Source organism: Hyperoodon ampullatus, assembly GCF_949752795.1.
Source record: "Hyperoodon ampullatus genome assembly, chromosome: 2".
Classification (NCBI taxonomy): Eukaryota; Metazoa; Chordata; class Mammalia; order Artiodactyla; family Ziphiidae; genus Hyperoodon; species Hyperoodon ampullatus.
The window spans coordinates 125,584,805-125,605,168 of record NC_136915.1 but is presented as its reverse complement, the minus strand read 5'-3'; the positions used below and the strand labels follow the sequence as shown (position 1 = coordinate 125,605,168).

The 20,364-nt window shown below is 36.3% G+C and overlaps 1 protein-coding gene across 1 annotated transcript in view; it reads left to right on the top strand.

Annotated features, from left to right (window-relative positions):
- CATSPERE (catsper channel auxiliary subunit epsilon) overlaps positions 1-20,364 on the top strand; it is a gene marked incomplete at both ends in the record, with an annotated part of 263,608 nt that overhangs the window by 222,645 nt on the left and 20,599 nt on the right. The window contains 2 exons of the mRNA XM_079696474.1: positions 10,796-10,895; positions 15,348-15,434. Of these exons, the coding sequence (XP_079552600.1) occupies positions 10,796-10,895; positions 15,348-15,434 (187 nt within the window). The remainder of the gene's footprint in view (positions 1-10,795; positions 10,896-15,347; positions 15,435-20,364) is intronic.

The following is a 20,364-nucleotide window of genomic DNA, read 5'->3' as shown; positions in this document are numbered from 1 at the left end:
ACTACCAAACGTAAGGTAGATAGCTAGTGGGAAGCAGCCGCATAGCACAGGGAGATCAGCTCGGTGCTTTGTGACCGCCTAGATGGGTGGGATAGGGAGGGTGGGAGGAAGGGAGATGCAAGAGGGAAGAGATATGGGAACATATGTATATTTATAACTTATTCACTTTGTTATAAAGCAGAAACTAACACAACACTGTAAAGCAATTATACTCCAATAAAGATGTAAAAAAAAAGAAGAAGAATGCATAAGTGATCTGGAAGATAGAATAATAGAAATCACCCAATCAGAAGAGCAAAAAGAAAAAAAATTAGAATAGTTTTAAGGGATCTTTGAGACAGCATCAAGCATATCAACATGCACATTATAAGGTTCCCAGAAGAAGAAGAGAGAAAGAAGAGGGTTGAAAATGTATTTGATGAAATATGGCTGAAAAATTCCCAAACCTGAAGAAGGAAACAGATATCCAAGTTCAGAAAGCACAGAGGGTCCCAAACAAAATAAACTCAAACAGACCCAAACCGAGACATATCATAATTAAAATAGCAAAGGTTAAAAATAAAGAGAGAATTCTAAAGGTAACAAGAGAAAAACAAAAAGTCATATACAAGGGAACACCCATAGGGCTATCAGCTGATATTTCTGCAGAAACTTTGCAGGCCAGAAGGGAATGGCGTGATCTATACAAAGTGCTAAAAGGGAATAATCTTCAACCTAGGATACTTTGCCCGTCATGATTATTATTTAGAATTGAAGGATAGATAAAGAACTTCTCAGACTAGCAAAAACTAAAAAAGTGCATTAATACTAAAGCTACCCTAAAAGAAATGTTAAAGAGTCTTCTTTAAGTGGAAAAGAATAGGCTATAACAAGAAGAAAGAATCTACAGGAAAGGAAAAAAAGGAATCTATAGTAAAGACAAGTATATAGTAAGGGCTGAGGATCAACCACTGAAATAAGCTAGTATGAAGATTAAAAAACAAAAAATATAAAATCAACAATAACTACAATAATTAGTAAAGGGATAAACATGAAGATACAAAATATGACATCAAAACCAAAAATGTGGTGGAAGGAAGTAAAAACTGTAGATCTTTTAGATTGTGCTTGAACTTAAAGGACTACCTGTTTAAAACAGATGTAGTTATAGGTCAATATGTTGGAACCTTGTGGCAACCACAAATCAGAAACATATACTAGATACATGGAAACTAGAGAAAAAGGAACAAAAACATACCACTAAAGACAATCATCAAATCACAAGGGAAGAAACTAAAAGAACCGAGAAGAACTACAAAAACAACCAGAAAACAAGTAACAAAACCACATTAATACATACCTATCAATAACTACTTTAAATGTCAATGGACTAAATGCACTAATCAAAAGACATAGGTCAGTGATTGGATTAAAAAACAAGACCCATCTATATGCTGCTTACAAGACATGCACTTCAGAACTAAAAATACACACAAACTGAAAACGAGGGGATGGTAAAAGATACTTCATGCAAATGGAAACAACAAGAAAGCAGGGATAGCAATACTCATATCAGGCAAAATAGACTTTAAAACAAGGTCTATAATAAAAGACAAAGAAAGGCATTATATAATGATAAAGGAATCAATACAAGAAGAGAATGTTACACTTGTTAACATACATACACCTAATATAGGAGCACCTAGATATATCAGGCAAATATTAACAGACATAAAGGGAGAAACTGACAATAATACAATAAGAGTAGGGGACTTTAACACCCCACTTACGTCAATGGACGAATCACCAGACAGAAAATCAATAAGGCAACAGTGGTCTTAAATGACACAATAGACCAATTGGACTTAATAGATATCTACAGGACATTCCATTCAAAACCAGCAGAATACACATTCTATTCAAGTGCACATGGAATGTTCTCAAGAATAGATCACGTGCTAGGCCAAAAAACAAGTCTCAACAAATTTAGAAGGACAGAAATTATATCAAGCATTTTTTTCTGACCACAACAGTATGAAACTAGAAATCAATCACAGGAAGAAAAATGGGAAAAGCACAAACACGTGGAGATTAAACAACACACAAGTAAAAAAACCAATGAGTCAATGCAAAAAATCAAAGAGGAAATCAAAAACTACTTGAGACAAATGAAAATGGAAACACAACTTTCCCAAATCTATGGGATGCAGCAAAAGCAGTTCTAAGAAGGAAGTTTATAGCAATACAAGCCTACCTCAAGAAATAAGAAAAATCTCAAATAAACAACCTAGCCTATCACCTAAATGAATTAGAAAAAGAGAAATAAACAAAGCCCAAAATAAGCAGAAGCAAAAAAATAATAAAGATCAGAGAGAAAATAAATAAAATAGAGACCAAGAAAAAATAGAAAAGATCAATAAAAGCAACAGCTGGTTTTTGGAAAACATAAACAAAATTAATGAACCTTTAGCCAGGCTCATCTAGAAGAAAAGAGAGTACCCAAATAAAATAAGAAATTAAGGAGAAGAAACAACAACCAACATCACAGAGATACAAAAAATCATAAGAGAATACTATTAACAGTTATATGCCAACAAGTTGTACAAGCTAGAAGAAATGGACAAATTTGTAGAAACATACAACCTTCCATGACTGGATCAGGAAGAAATAGACAATCAATCTGAACCAACTTATCACTAGTAGTGAAATTGAATTTTAATTAAAAAAACTCCCAGGAAACAAAAGTCTAGGACTGAAGAGCTTCACAGGGGAATTCTACCAAACACACAAAGAAGAGCTAATATCTATCCTTTTCAAACTATTCCAAAAATTGGAATGCTCCCAAATTCATTCTTCATGGCCACAATTACCCTGATACCACCCCAGACAAAGACACTACAAAAAAGAGAATTACAGGCCAACATCTCTGATGAATTTAGATGCAAAAACCCTCAACAAAATATTAGCAAAGTGAATTCAACAATATATAAAATGATCAAGTGTGATTTATTTCAGGGATGCAAGAATGGTTCAATATTCACAAATCAATCAATGTGAAACACCACATTAACAAAAGAGAGGATAACGGTCATATAATCATCTCAATAGGCTCAGAGAAAGCATTTGACAAAATTCAACATCCATTCATGATAAAAACTCTCATCAAAGTGGGTATAGGGGGAACATATTTCAAAATAATAAAGGCCATTTATGACAAACCCAGAGCTAACGTCACACCCAATGAAAGCCTTTCCTCTAAAATCAGGAACAAAGCAAAGATGCCTACTCTCAACACTTCTATTTAACATAGTATTGGAAGTCCTAGCCATAACAATCAGACAAGGAAAAGAAACAAAAAGCATCAAATTGGAAGAAATAAAACTATTACTATTTGCAGATGACATGATACTATATGTAGAAAATCCTAATGTCTCCACCAAAAAAAGCTATTAGAACTAATTAATGAATTCAGTAAAGTTGCAGGGTACAAGATTAATATATAGAAATCTGTTGTTTTTCTATATACTAATAATGAACTATCAGAAAGAAAAAGCAAGAAAGCAATCAAGTTTAAAATTATATCAAAAAGAATAAAATACCTAGGAATAAACTTAACCAAGGAGGTGAAAGACCTATACTCTGAAACCTATAAAACATTGATGAAGGAAATTGAGGATGATACAAAGAAATGGAAAGATATCCTGTGTTCTTGGACTGGAAGAAGTAATATTAAAATGTTCATACTATTCATACTACCCAAAGCAATCTACATATTTAATGCAATCCCTGTCAAAATACCTATGACATTTTTCACAGAACTAGAACAAATCACCCTAAAATTTATATGGAAACACAAAAGACCCTGAATAATAGCCAAAGCAATCTTGAGAAAAATGAACAAATCTAGAAGGTTCACACTCCCTCACTTCAGACTATACTACAGAGCTATAGTAATCAAAACAGCATTGTACTGGCACAAAAACAGATATATAGGTCAATGAAACAGAATAGAGAGCCCAGAAATAAACCCACACACTTATGGTCAATTAATCTATGACAAAGGAGGCAAGAAAATGAAGAAAAGAGAGTCTCTTCAAGAAGTGGTGCTGAGAAAACAGGACAGCTACATGCAAAAGACTGAAATTAGAACATTTCCTCACACCATATACATCAATGAAATCAAAATGGATTAAAGACCTAAATGTAGGACCTTAACCATAAAAATTCTAGAAGATAACATAGGCAGAACACTCTTTGACATGAACAGTAGCAATATTTTTTTGGATATGTCTCCTAAGGAAAAAGAAACAAAAGCAAAAATAAACATATGGGGTCTAATTCAAACTTAAAAGCTTTTGCACAGCAAAGGAAACCACTGACAAAACAAAACTACAACCTACAGAATGGGAGAAAATATTTGCAAATGATATGACCAATAAGGGGTTAGTATCCAAAATATATAAACAATTCATACAACTCAATATCCAAAAAAAAAAAACACATTACAAAATGGGCAGAAGACCTGAATAGACATTTTTCCAAAGAAGACGCACAGATGGTAAACAGGCACATGAAAATACGCCCAACATTGCTAATTATTAGAGAAATGCAAATCAAAGCCACAATGAAATATCACCTCACACCTGTCAGAATGGCTACCATCAGAAAGTCTACAAATAAGAAAGGTTGGTGAGGATGTGGAGAGAAGGGAACATTTGTACACTGTTGGTGGAATGTAAATTGGTGCATCCACTATGGAAAACAGTACAGAGTTTCCTCAAAAAACTAAAAATAGACTACCATATGATCCAGCAGTTCCACTGGTGGATATATATACAAAGAAAATGAAAACACTGATTTGAAAAGATACATGCATCCCAATGTTTATAGTAGCATTATTTATAATAGCCAAGATATGGAAGCAACCTAAGTGTCCATTAACAAATGATAATGAAGAAGTGGTATACACACACACACACACACACACACACACACACACAATGGAATATTACTTAGCCATAAAAAAGAATGAAATTCTGTCATTTGCAACAACATGGATGGACCCAGAAAATATTATTCCTAGTGAAATAAGTCAGAGAGAGAAAGGCAAATACTCTATGTTATCACTTATACGTAGAATCTAAAAAATAAAAGAAACAAATGTATATTACAAAACAGAGACACTCACAGATATAGAAAACAAAAACCTTTGTTTTTCAGTGGAGGCGGAAAAGGGGAGAGGCAAGATAGGGGTATGGGATTAAGAGACACAAACTACTATGTATAAAATAAATAAGCAACAAGGATATATTGTTCAGCACAGGGAGTATAGCCATTACTTTGTAATAACTTTAAATGGAGTTATTTAAATAATCTATAAAATCATAGATTAATCTATAAGATTATTTAGATTAATAGTTAGTTAAATAATAGTTAGTTAAATAATCTCTAAAAATATTGAAATATTACCTCACACCTGTCAGAATGGCTATCATCAAAAAGTCTACAAATGATAAATGTTGGTGAGGATGTGGAGAGAAGGGAAGTTTTTTACACTGTTGGTGGAATGTAAATTGGTGCATCCACTATGGAAAACACTACGGAGGTTCCTCAAAAAACTAAAAGTAGAACTACCATATGATCCAGCAATTATGTTGTACACCTTAAACTAAATAATACAGTAAGTCCCCTACATATGAACCTTCAACTTTCAAAGATGCGAACGTGCGTTCACATGTCCAATCACGTAAGTTAATTCACGTGTCTGGTGTACTTTGTCATGTGTGTGCATGCTTTACAAGTGGTTGTGCTTTTGTGTACTTTACTGTGCTGTACTGTGTAGAACCGTAGTACAGTATCTTTATTTCAAGCCCAGGATTCTGGAAGCAAGTGTAAAACCAGCAGTGATGTAGCTGGTACTACTGTACTTTTCAAGGTACTTTACTGTAAGATTAAAAATGTTTTCTTATTTTTTTGTGTTTCTTTGCTTTTATGTATTATTTGTGTGGAAAGTATTATAAACCTATTACAGTACAGTACTATATAGCCAATTGTGTTAGTTGGGTACCTAGGCTAACTTTGTTGGACTTACAAATAAATTGGACTTACAAAACAAATTGGACTTACAACCTCACTCTGAGAATGGAACAGGTTCATATGTAGGGGACTTAACTGTATTGTAAATCGACTATACTTCAATTTTTAAAAATCTGCGGTGGAAGACACCATAAACAAAGTAAAAAAGACAGATGGTTGAAATGTTTATTTATGGTATCTTTTAAGTACAGATTTTTAAAAATTGTGGTGAAATATATGTAAGGTAAAATACAGTGAACATTTGGATGAATACCCTGTGTATTTAGACAATGGAATGCCAAATAGCAGTTAAAATGAATGAACTAGGATTCTTGTAAGGGGGAATCAAATGATCAGCCATGAAGTTCAGGTTGGATAGGGAAGGAAGAGAGACGAGGAAGGACCTGCTGAGGAAAACAGAGATCAAGAGACTGGAAATTTCTATGGCTTTATCTCAAAACCTAATATTGAGTGGAAAAAAAAACATCACCAAAAGATATTCACAGTATAATATCATGTATGTATATTTTCAAACCCATAAATCAATACTATATATGATTTGTGGATACATTTACATATAAGTAAAGTATAAAACCAGGATGGAAATGATAAGTAATAATTTTCACATTATTCTCTGTGTTCTTCTGCATATATGAAATATTTCCTAATTAAAAAAAAATAAGTGCCTAAGCTACAGGCGCAAGGTCCGTGAAGAAAACTGGGGAAGTTGAATCAAATGCCCATGTGGCAAAGTTGAAAGGGCAATTCATCCTCTGAGACTTGGAGGGAAGGAGTAAAAATAAATGCAGAAAGTGACTGGTTTGGAAATAGGAATGTAGGAGTTGAGAAAGGTCATGTCTGATAGCCTCGATTTACTTACATGAAGTAGAAAGGAGGACCACCTCTAAACTGAGAGAAGGGAGGGGTTGAGGAGGGTCTTTGAGGAGAATGTCAAAGGTCACTGAGGGTAATATGAGAAGGGGCTGGCTAAGGGCCAGTAAAAAGATTACTGGACAACACCAAAGGCACAACTGAGGTAAGATACCATGAGTGGGTCCAATCCTCACACACACTGAATGTCTGAGTAGCACATGCACAGATGAAGAAGTCATAGGTACCATCCAATGTTTAGGTTAGATATTACATGCAAAGGGAGGAACAGTTGAGTGCATCCAGGATGCTAGTGAGAGAGCAGGTCAGATGATCAACCATGAGATTGGGCTGATTGGGGAAGGAAGAGCAGCTAGAAAGGAACTTCTGTGTAGCAGGAAAGCAGTTAGGAAACAGAGGACTGGAAGTACCTGTGAGGTCAAGGGGCAGGTGAGAGGATGTGAAAGATGGAAGATGTTGGGGTCAGAAAGTGGACTTTTGGAGCAGCACTACTTTGGACTATTGTGGCAGTACTTTTCCCTAGGGGTAACTTTTTGTATCTCTGCAACAAGGAATCACTTGATAAAGCTTGTTGCCTCCAATTCTTCTAGGATAATCGATTGAATAGTTGAAGTTAACTACAGAGGGGCAGTCAGATCAATAAGGCTCAGTGTTCAATTCAACTGAACTATAGCAATACATAGTTGATAACCCAGTGTTCAATTAGGTATTTATCAGAGGCAAATTTGGGTGCTAATTAATTAAGCCTTGAGAAAACAGGCAGACATGGGTAGTCACTAGGAAATTAGTGTGTGGACTAGGTCTCTAAATTATAATAAATGCCTTACCTTTGTAGAGAATGGCTCAGGAACGAGGTTGGGCAGAATTTTACAGATAAAACGATAATAGATTCACTATCAAACATTAATAAGAATAAAGCAAGTCCTAGGAGTATGATCCACCTAGGAATATGTCATCCCACCTGCCTCTTTGCTTTCTTAATTCCCATGACAACCCATCCTAAACCAGAATTTGGTGCTACAGAAGCAACCCAGAGGAAACAGTGGGACATAATTGCTCTACTGTGATGCAGGAAGTTCAGTAACAGGTAATGGCATGCTTTAGGGCTACTCAAGATTTGTCTTAATCAGATATGGTAAGACACACAGACGTGGAAATGACTTTCATGAAGGAAGGTATATATTGTAAATACCAATCCCAAGAAACAGGAGGCACAGCACACCATGTAGGGCCTCAGAAGGAAGCACCAGGGTCTGTCAGGAGACAGAGGAAGTGAGGGGAAAACAGAGGTAAGAGTCTTTATTGTGTTTTCTGTGGGAAGGAATTGATGAGACAGGGTAAGCAGGTTTAGGATTGGCTATTATGAGTAATTTCAGTGGGCTCTGGGTGTAAATACTGTCTTGTTGTCTAGTACCTGATCTTGGGGTGATTAGGGCAGGTAGATAGTGGCCCAGTGTGACAACCCATAAAGGAGGTGGCTGGGGGTATGGGCTCTGGATTGGTTGGTTTGCATATGAAAGGCATTCCTAGGAGAGCTGTTTACTATCTCTAGGAGTTAACCCTGGGAAGGGCATCCCTCCAAGGTAAGCAAGGCCCTAGATATTAAAGCACCACATTACAGAAAGTAAAAGACAAGGTTAATACAATGAGCTATCTAGAGTGACCACACAGGATTGAAAACATATGTGTCTAATGGATCAACAGAGAGGTCTCTCCTTCCCAACTCCCAAAGTGGAACTGCAATAGCGGAGAAGTTACAAATTGTAGGGAGAAGTTACAAAATGTAGTAACATTCATGAATCTCTCATGTTTAATTAGTATTATATCTCACATTAATGAAGTTTAATGAAAATAAGCCATGCTTACACAGGCAAGTATTTTGGTCCCATATTCTCAATGAGATACATAGAACATCAAAGATCATTATAAGCCCAGAAAGTATGAGTCATGCAATGTATCCTTATTGCCACTAGATGACACTGTAGCTTATTGCTTTTGTGATTGTCAAAAGATGCCTGCTCAGAGTTCAGTTAAGATCCTTTTTATTTAAATAAAACATAGGGCTTTGCAACTAGTTCTTATTAATTCAAGAATCTGATGGCTTTCAGAAGATGCAGTCAAACATGCTGCACCTTCCAAAGCTCCTAGAATTAGAGCTTTGCCCAAATCTCTGAAACTGTATAGAAAATTGTGTGCATGCCCACACACCTGTGCATTTTCCTGTGGGGAGGGTCCAGAGCTCTCATTAGAGTTTAGAGTTCTCTATAACCCCCATCACATTCTAAGAAAGAAGTGAAGAACCACTGCCCCAATCCCCACTTAACCACACCTGAGCTCATCTCTATGATTTCTAAAAACTAATTAAAGATAGAAACAAAATAGCTTCTCAGATAACACTTTCTGACACTTAAAAATGTTTTCTTCTCAATTTGTGAGAAAGGAACAAAAACTGTTCTTCACGACCATGGTTGGATGGTAGTGAGTTATAGCCGACCTGCAAAGCTAGACAGAATGACTGCAAAGTCAGGCAGAGATCTGGGCAGTGAGTAAGGGGACACTGTGAAGCATCTGTTGTTTTTTATGAATAGACACAGAGATGTGAAGCAAGAAAATATATCAGACACTGAGGCAACCTGCCTGAGACCAAGGTCCTAAGTGAAATTTCCATCCAAGGGGTGTGGGGGACAATTTCATTCAGAAAAATGGGCAATAACTGATGGAGAAGGAAGGCATGTAACCATTTTTAAAACAGTCAAGCTCTGGTATTCAAAGGTATGACTTTATCAGTAACTGACTTTAGCTTTTTTCTCAACGCCCTATTTTCATATGGTAGCAGAAAAAAATCATAACAATTTGAAGTAATACATCTCTTTTAAAACTTACTGAGTTTGGGGTAAATACTGTAAGCTCAGTGGGACTTGTGTCTCCAGTCCTGACATCAGGGGAGTGGGCACCCTGTCCATGTTGGACTGTCTGCTGGTGTCTGCTGTTGGTGGAAGTCATCATGCATTCTCTGAGCAGGAGTTGTGCATGAATATAGCTCCAGGGAGCTTACGACTGTTTCTGCTTCTCAACCTCACCTCAACTCTTACTGAAGCTGCTGATCCTCTAACACTTAGCCACATCTTCCAGCTGGTTCCTCCAGAGAGATCTGTACCTCCTCAGTTCTTTTTTTTTGCGATACGCGGGCCCCTCACCGCTGTGGCCTCTCACATTGCGGAGCACAGGCTCCGGACGCGCAGGCTCAGCGGCATTGGCTCACGGGCCCAGCCGCTCCGCGGCATGTGGGATCTTCCCGAACCGGGGCACGAACCCGTGTCCCCCACATCAGCAGGCGGGCTCTCAACCACTGCACCACCAGGGAAGCCCCTCAGTTCTAATCATAGTAGTTCTGTGCTTTAATTCTCTGGTACATAACAGGCACCCAAAGAGTATTTGCTGATTAAGTAACACCAAGGAACCCTTGCTTTGCCCTTCCTCCATTCATTGCTCCCTTCCATCTTTCTCCCTGCTACCGGCCATGACAGCATGGCCTCACCTACTCACCTTATCAATACACGGTTCCTATCAAACTGAAGAGAATTTATGGTTCCAACTGTTAAAAAAGTGAACATTTTCTGCTTCGTTACTATGAGATTTATTTTGAGAGCTGAAGGAAACCTATACTGTAAGTACTGTTATTATTTTTCAGATAAGAAAGTTGAGGCTTCAAGAGTTTACATAACTTCCCCAGGGTCACAAAACTAAGTGATAAAGACAGGATTCAAACCTAAGCACATCTGTCTTGAGAGCTGGAGCTTTTAGCCCTTCTGCACTAAACTATTATTTTTGTGTTTGCTGTTTCTTTCAGATACAATGACAGTGGCTATGTTGAAGATGTTGAAGTAAATTTCATAGTGTGGGAAATACATGGCAGGGATGACTATAGCTTTAACAACACTATGAAGAAGGTATGACATTTGGGATTTAAATAGAATTTAGCATGCAATTAGACGTCTTTCCATTTTAAATCTATATATAAATTATCTAAGGAAAACAGAACCAGGCAGCTGTAGGTAGGAAAAAAAATATGACCTATATTGAATTCTATGACTATGAAAATTCATTTATGAAAAAAGAAATCACTGTCCTATAGAACGGACTTAAAGGGGTCAGAAAAGATAATGTTTATAGTAGGACGATGTAATTATTGATTAATATTTTATTTTCTCTCCACATTGTATTTAATGTTTGATTATTTACAGGCCTTCATTTCACTCTCAGACATTCATCACATTTGTGCTAAATCAAATGGACACACTCTAGGCTTCATCTCACTTTGACTTCTTTGCAGCATTTGACCCACTGACCGTGGCTTCACTGTCCCCACACTCTCCTGGTTTTCCTTCATCCTCCATGACTAGTCATTCTCAGCCTCTACAGTGAATCCCCTTTATTCTTCCTGTTCACTTTGCAGGCCACAGCAGAAAGGCCTTCCTACTCCAAATCACCACACTTCACTCTCATCCTTTCTACGTGGGGCTTTTTGCCCTTGAGGGCCTCCCATCATGATGGAGCCTCTCTAGAAGTTACCAGCATTGATTCCTGAGATTTGTCAGAGATCTCATACAAAACCAGGGATGACTCCTTCCAAAGTAACTTTCTCATCTACCAGAGACCTTAATTCTCCAAGAAGTAGAACCTATGCAGGTGACAACAAAGAGACCTGAATTCCACCTGCTACTCCACTCCACATTACTGCAATTATGTGACCAAACAAATCCATCCCATCACACATTCCTGCCTCATTCACAACTAAGTCAGACTATGTCACTGATTCTTATCACTGGAGTATGAGCAGAAGTTATATGTGTCCAGGATGAAGTACTTAAGAACTTCACATGCACCTCCATGCTCCCCATCTTCCTTCACATGTCAATATATTACAGCAATGATTAAAGATGGAGTAGATGTGAACTGGATGAAGGGGATAAGGGACTTCAAGAAGCCACTAGATTTTTTAAAGTCTGAGTTTTTAATCTACTTTTTTGAGGAGAGTCATCCATAGGAGCCATTTAATCAGGGACATCTGCATTGGATTATGTGTGATCAAGAATTAAAATTTAATGTGTAAAACCCCTGAGGGTTGGAGTTATTATTGCAGCAAAGCCAACAAATATATCTCCTCCTATTAAAATTACATATAAATGCAAACATTTCAGTCTCTGAACCCTTTAGCTCTCTCTTTCCCACTACTCTTCTGCCTCTTTTTCTCACACAATCTAGATATCTACTTTTTCTCACACAATCTAGATATCTCTAGATATCTAGAGGAACCCTCTGCTTCTCCTATTTTTCTTCCTTCATTGCCTATCTAACTTGAGCTCCACAGTTCAGTCCTTCAGCTATTGTCTTCCCAATGCCTATATGTCACTTTCCCTGATATTGTTCTTGTTTAGTGTTACACAAATTTAAACATTAATCTTTCTGCCTTATCCATGCCAATATCTGAGCTACTAATCACTTCTAGAAAAAAAATTAAAATTGCAATAACTGGAAGTATGAACTCAGCTATTGGGAATGATGACTGAAAAGAGAATTAGCCATCTAGAAGAGAGGTCAGAGGGAAATATCCAGAATTACACATAGAGAGATAAACTGATTTAAAATATAGAAAAAGAACATAAAGGAGATCCAAAGCTAAGATCTAAGAACTGGAGTCCTAAAAAAAGAGAAGAGAGAGTGTTGGTCAGAAGCAACATTTTCCAAAACTGGTGGAAGACATCAAGGCACAGAAAAAGTAATCTGCATCCAAAAACATCACAGTAAAATTTCCAAAATCAAAAACAAAGAGAAGAGTCTTTAAAGAACTCAGAGCAAAAAAGATAACTTACCTTCAAAAAAGTAACTATAAGATTTAAAGCTGATTTCTCAATAGAAACAAAAAAAACCAGAAGTCTTTGAAGAAAAATATTTTTAAGTTACTGAAAGAAAATAATTCCCAAACCTAAAATTCTGAATACAATAGAAATAGCATTTTGAAAAATGAAAGTGAACAAAGATAATGTCTTACAAGATACATGAAATTAAAAGAGGAAAAAATTTTAAGAAAGAAATGAAGGATGAAATAAAAATGATTGGAGAGAAAGTGACAAATATTGAGGATAGGCAAAGAATAAATGGAATTCCTGAAAAAGGAGAACCAAGGCAAAGGAACAAAACAAATACTAATAATTCAACAAAACACAACCACCCCCCCCCGAAAAAAAAATTCTAACTTCTCATTGAAGCAGCATACCATATACTTCAGAATATCAAGTCAGAATAGCCAACCCATGTGGGCATATAGGCAAAAAAGCAAGAAATTTATAAGGAAAATTAAATTATCATCAGACATTTATAGCATTTATAGCAGTATCATCAGACATTTATAGCAGTGTTGTATGCCAGGAGAAAGTGGAGTCAAATATTTAAGATACTAAAGTGGAGTCAAATATTTAAGATACTAAAGGAAAATAAATACAAGCCAAGGATTTTACATCCAGCAAAACTGATTACACTGTAAATGGCACAAACCGCTATCAGTATGTAGAAAGCTCTGATAATATTGTTCCCAGGAGCCCTTCCTGAGTAATTTACTAAGTAAGAAGCTTCAGAAAATCAAAAATACTAAAGAGATATCAACATAAGGACTAGGAGGAAGCATTATAATATAGTATATAGTTACTTACAGGACTAAAACAAAATGAGCGTTAAATGGGTTATGAAAATGTACATCTAGTACAATTATGTACTAGATCTTATGTACTAGATCTTATGTAGATCTAGTACAATTATAAAATATGGTAAGAGAATGTGAAGATCATATACAAGGGAAAAGTATAAGTGTTTTCAGTAATCATAACACTGGTGATAATATTTGTATTGTTTTTCTAAAGTTTTGAGGTGTATTGTTTTTCTAAAGTTTTGAGGTGTATAAAGTGAAATAAAACAAATGTGTAATAATGACATTTTCTAATACTACCATTCCTCACCAAGTGTTTTGTTGTAAAAGCAAGAAGATACATATGTTAAGATAGGAGAAGTTAGACAAAAACCTTGAATTCGAATAGGACTCAATATGAACTCATGAGGTATTGGATATTGCTCTGGATGTAAATTTATTAATCAAATAGAGAGATAGATAAAATTTTCCTATTCTGATTGTTAAAATCTTAGAAACATAACTAATCAGTAGCTGAAAGTATCCTTAGTAGCCAGATGGTTGTTTTGAAATACCGTTTCTCACTAAACGTGCTGGGCATTCTTAGATAAATTGCTGATTCAACGCCTGAAGGAAGAAATGTACAAGATGAGCCTAGAATAGTTTGGCATACCCAATAGCAAGGAAGTATCAAGGACTGCTAGAGTCATTTAAAAGTAATCAGAAATCGGGCTTCCCTGGTGGCACAGTGGTTAAGAATCCTCCTGCCAATGCAAGGGACACGGGTTCGAGCCCTGGTCCGGGAAGATCCCACATGCCACGGAGCAACTAAGCCTGTGTGCCACAGCTACTGAGCCTGCATGCCTAGAGCCGGTGCTCCACAACAAGAGAAGCCACCACAATGAGAAGCCTGCACACTGCAAGGAAGAGTAGCCCCAACTCGCCACAACTAGAGAAAGCCCGCGCACAGCAACGAAGACCCAACACAGCCAAAAATAAAAACAAATAAATAAAATAATCATAATAATCCATCCAGGCCAAGTTTTCTTTATTTCATAAATTAAGGGTTGGGGATATTTGAAAATCAAAGTAATCCACTATATTAACAGTATAAAGAAGAAAAGGCATAAGATTATTATAACAGTTGATGAAAAGTCATCTGATTAAAAATTTATCACCCATAGATAACATTATTTTTTAAATAAATCTTAGAAAATTATAAATAAACGGTAACTTCCTTAACCTAATAAAATGTCGATACAAAAAACCTGTATAAAACATTATACTTAATGGTGAAAATGTGAAAGTCTTCCCACTGAAATCAGGAATGAAACAAGGAGGCATGTTCTAACCATTTCTATACAACATTGTTCTTGATGTCTGTAATAAGGTAAACAATATACAATACAAATAAATTGAAAGTGTAAGGATTGGAAAGGAAGAAAGAAAACTCATATGCACAGGTAACATGATTGTTCATCTGAAATAAAGTTAATAAGTGAGTTTAAGAAGTTCTCTCTGTACAAGGTCAATATACAAAAGTCCATTGTTTTTCTGTATATCAGCAAACATTTAAATAATTTAAAAATTAGATATATAATTTTCAACAGCACTAAACTATATTAAATACTTAGAAATAAATTGATATACAAAACATATATATATAAAACCTTTCTATATATATAAAACCTTTCTATATATATATAAAACCTTTTGACAGAGTGGTTGTTTGCACGAAGCTCAGACATGGAAGTCAATGACTGAGCTTAACAAGCGCCTCCCGTTAGAAGAAGCATGGGGACCTGAGGTAAGAAAAATATTACCTTGTTTATTTATAATAACTAACTTGGCGTTTTAGTATTAAATGCTTAATGGAAACACTTTGGGTTTAAATTTGATTTTGTAAATCAAATCCAATTTTTCTATTGGATTATATTATGATTTCCAAAATGCTTCATCTTAATTCTATTTGATCTTCTGTTGCCCCTGCATTACTAACAATTTTGTTTTAATTTTCTCTCCTGAAAATCTGTTTGCAGATTATTAAATATCTGACAAACATGTTAAAGCATTGAGACTGAGTCTTTCTAAAGAATGCCTGAAGTTTCAATCTTGTGTAACTAAAAGATCATTTCTGAATGTCAGTTATCAATCCTATACTGTTTTCAAGTGAATTTTCTTAAATTGAAATTAATTTATGTTATTTGGCAAATCAAATCATATCATGAATAAAATGTGACATATAAGGTACTTCAGCCTGTAAAATGTAAACCCTACAATAAGAATGTTATTTTGCTTCTACATCAGAACCTATACATGTCAAGATAGAGATATATACAAAAGATATGTATCTCCCTCTGTATTTCCAACTCCAAACCATCCATTTTCTATCTACCACTCCCTATCTTCCTAGTAACATTATTCTAGGAGCTTTACTCCAACAATCCTTTGAACAGTTCTTGCAGCTCAACATAACCTTCAATTCATTGATCCTACCACCCTCACCCCACCCCCGCTTCTCTTTTCCCTCTTTATCCAGCTTAAATTCCACAGTCAATAGTCATATCACTCTATTAATATGACCCTCAATTCTTTTGCCCCCCCCTTCTTTATGTTTGCATAGCTAAATCACAACCTTAGTTAAGTTCAACTGTCCACCTTAGCACCTGACTGTGGCCAGAGAAAAACATACCCATGCTGACTTGTTTCACTTTCATCTCATGATTAAAATGGTCCCATAATACTGCCCAACAAATATTTCTTTACCTCATTCTCTCTGCCTCTCTCATAAACAGTTATTGCATGTTTTCTCCTCTTCCCCCATCCTCGTTCTTATCTAATGAACTTGCTTTCTACTTTATCAAGAAAATTATGGTAGTTATTAGACCTGGGGCAAGACCCTTCTATCTAATTTTATTTAAAGAAACACATATTTTTAAATGTGCAACATGTTGCCATATTGTTTTTAATATTTTGACGTCTAAAATTCCTTATAACTAGTTTCCCTTGTAATGCAACCTATTTTATGTTATTATTTTTAAAAACATTATTCTGAGAGGGGCCCATAGTAGTCCATAGGCTTCACCAGATTGCCAAAAGGGCCCATATAAAAATAAAATACAATTTTATATATATTTTAAAATCTATTTTTATATATTTATACACACTCACTATGAGGTTATGAACCCCTGATGTAGGTATAAAAAGAAAAGGACTAAATCTTGGGTCATTTCAGTATTTAGAGATGGGGGAAATGAGGAGAGGCAAAGGAGGTGAAAAAGGAATAATCCAAGAAGCAAGAGAAGATCCAGGCAAGTATGATGTTTTGGACCTCATGTAAAGCAAGTCTCACCAGAAGGAGGGAAGGATCAAGTGTGTTAAATTCACTACTAAGATAGGTCAACTATGATGAGGATTGAAACTTGATCATTTACTTCAGCACCATAGAGGTAACAGGTAACCTTGACAGGATCAGTTTTCGTAGGATAGTGAGAGACAAAACCTTACTGAAGTGGGATTAATTAGTATGGAAAAAAAGAACTCAAATCAGCAAGAATAGACGTCTCTGCAGAGGAGTTTTGCAGTAAGGAGAGAAATAGTGTAGTGGCTGGAGAGCAATGGGTTGAAGAAAGGGTCTTTTTTTAAAAAATAATTGAGAAAAATAACCACATGTTTACTGATGGGAATATTCCAACAAATAAGAAAACTGATGATGCTTCAAACTTAACATGTCTGAAACTGAGTTTCTGATACCCACCCTCCAGACATACTCCCCCAACATTCTTTCCCACCTCAGTTAATAAATATTCCATCCTCCCAGTTTGCTCAGGATAAAAGCTAAACGTCATCTTATGCTCCACATTTGGTCTTTCAGCAAATCTTGTTGGCTGTTTCTTCAAAGTATATTCTGAATTTGGTCACCCTGTGCCATCCCAACTGCCACCACACTGTTTCAAGCCACTATCACCAACCATCTGGGTTATAACCATAGCATCCTAAATGGTTTCCCTGCTTCAGGCTTGCCCACCATGAATCTATCCACAACACAGCACCAAGACTGATCCTACTAAGACATAAATCAGAATGTGCCACTCTTCTGCTCAAAACCATGCAATGGCTCCCATGTCACTTAGAGTTATGACAAAGCCAGCAGGACTCGCTGCACCCCATCCCCACTGCACCCCCATCATAACTAGCTAATGCCTTTCTTCAGGTCATTATTTGAAAATCAACTCGTCAATGAAGACTTCCCCGGCCACTTTACCGAAAAAGTTAAACATCACCCCGTGACAGTTGCTATCTCCCTTCCCTATTTTCTTTAATGTCATTAGCATTTACAACTCTCTGACACATTATATAGTCTATTTATTTATCCTATTTATTATCTGGCTCTCCAACTAAAATGTAGGCTCCATAAGGGGATGGAATTTTGTTTGTTTTGTTCACTGGTGTATCCCCAGCATCTAACCCATTACGGGTGCTCAATAAACATTTGTGGAACTAATTCATTAATTATAGGTCACCCACCTATTACAAAGAGTATTATTCTGCTATTTAAAAAAATCATAAGGAAGTAAACTAGCAATGGAATCCGTTAAAAACAAAACTTACCCTTCTAACTTCTTGTTGAAGGACATCCAAGAATCTGGGGTTGAGGGTAAATGTAAGTGACCCTCTTACTCAGAATCTCACAAAGGACACCCAAATGTTATAAGATATGACAAAATAACATAGTCCTAGGAAGGAATGAGCTACCTGATAATTAACAGTCATAGAGATTGCCTCAATTGGTATGATATAGTGCAGTAGTTATCAAATTTTAGAATCACCTTGAGGTGACATCAGAATCACCTAGAGGACTTGCTAAAACAGATCTCTGGGTCCTACCTCCAAAGTTTCTGATTCATCAGATGTAGGGCTAAGACCCCGTATTTGCATTTCTAACAAGTTCCCAAGTGATGCTGATACTGCTGATCTGGGGACCACATTTAAGAAATATTGAAGTAGTGGCTTACATTCTATAAAGATTCTGGAGTGCCCACACCAGGCCCTAAGTGTTCAGTTCTACCATATGAGAGACAAAAACCTCACAACTAAAAGGGTGGATTCAGTCTGGAGTCTGAATATAGTAGAAGGCAAGTACCTGCAAAGACTATTTATGTCCTAGTGAATAAGGCTATGCTTACTTAAGAGTGTCACTGTATATTTATTCAATATGGCAATCAGAGGTGCTCTCTTCCTGAAACATACCTGAAATGAAATAGCCTTCCAATTCTTGAAGCTGCACTGATTGCTATATAGTCCTGATTCTACAAGGATGAATGACACTTGCATAAAAATCTGCGAAGTAGCTCTAGAGACTGTAAATTCTCAAGAGAAAATCTGAAGGACTCATAAACCAAAGTGGCATTTTCACAGGTTCTTCCAAGTTAATGTTGGAGTTTGAGAAGGAGAGGGAGAATGTGGGTTATGAATGGCTGGCTACATACTTATAACTCAGGTTGTGAGTTGAGTTTCTGGACATGACTGACATAGTAATCCGAGAAGTCCTTGGCTAAAGATGAATTGTATTTCTCTTTCTGACTTACTTCACTCTGTATGACAGACTCTAGGTCCATCCACCTCACTACAAATAACTCAATTTCGTTTCTTTTTATAGCTGAGTAGTATTCCATTGTATATATGTGCCACATCTTCTTTATCCATTCATCTGTCAATGGACATTTAGGTTGCTTCCATGTCCTGGCTATTGTAAATAGAAAAACAAACACTGCATGCTAACACATATATATGGAATCTAAAAAAAAAAAAAAAAAAGGTTCTGAAAAACCTAGGGGCAGGACAGGAATAAAGATGCAGACATAAAGAATGGACTTGAGGACATGGGGAGGGGAAGGGTAAGATGGGACTAAGTGAGAGAGTGGCATGGACATATATATACTACCAAACGTAAAATAGATAGCTAGTGGGAAGCAGCCACATAACACAGGGAGATAGCTCGGTGCTTTGTGACCATCTAGAGGGATGGATAGGGAGGGTGGGAGAGAGACACAAGAGGGAGGAGGTATGGGGATATATGTATATGTATAGCTGATTCACTTTGTTATAAAGCAGAAACTAAAACACCATTGTAAAGCAATTATACTCCAATAAAGATGTTAAAAAAAAAAAAGAATTGTAATTCATGAGGCCAGGGCTGATGTGTTTTCTTAGAGGCTATATAGCTTGATCAAGTGGGCTTTCAACTTAAAAAGAAAAGGGAAAAACACAATAATTGGAAAAAAAAAAAGTCTGTTGCTACAATAGGAAATATCAGGCATGACACAAAAATAGGAGCAAAAATCAGTGGGAATCATCTTTCACATTAGGAAATAACTAGGTAGAAAGTTGGAAACAATATAAATATTCCCAGGTGTCTACACACAAAAAATACATGTAATGATAGAAGATGAATGTGTCCTTATCAGCAATACATTGCTGTGAGGATATGTGTCCAGTTCCTGCACCTATTTAGTATGTGCCACATATTCTTTCAATTAAGTTCATGGTTTCATGTATTAACTCACTTGGTAGAACAAGAACTTCCCAGGCCCGTGTTGGCCTACAAGAAACTCCACCAACAAAAAAATAATAAGAAGAAGACATATCATGTTTTCAAGTTAGGGTACATCAAAAAATGATTGGTTGCCACAGGTAGGGGGTGAAATGGGTGAAGGTGGTCAAAAGGTACAAACTTA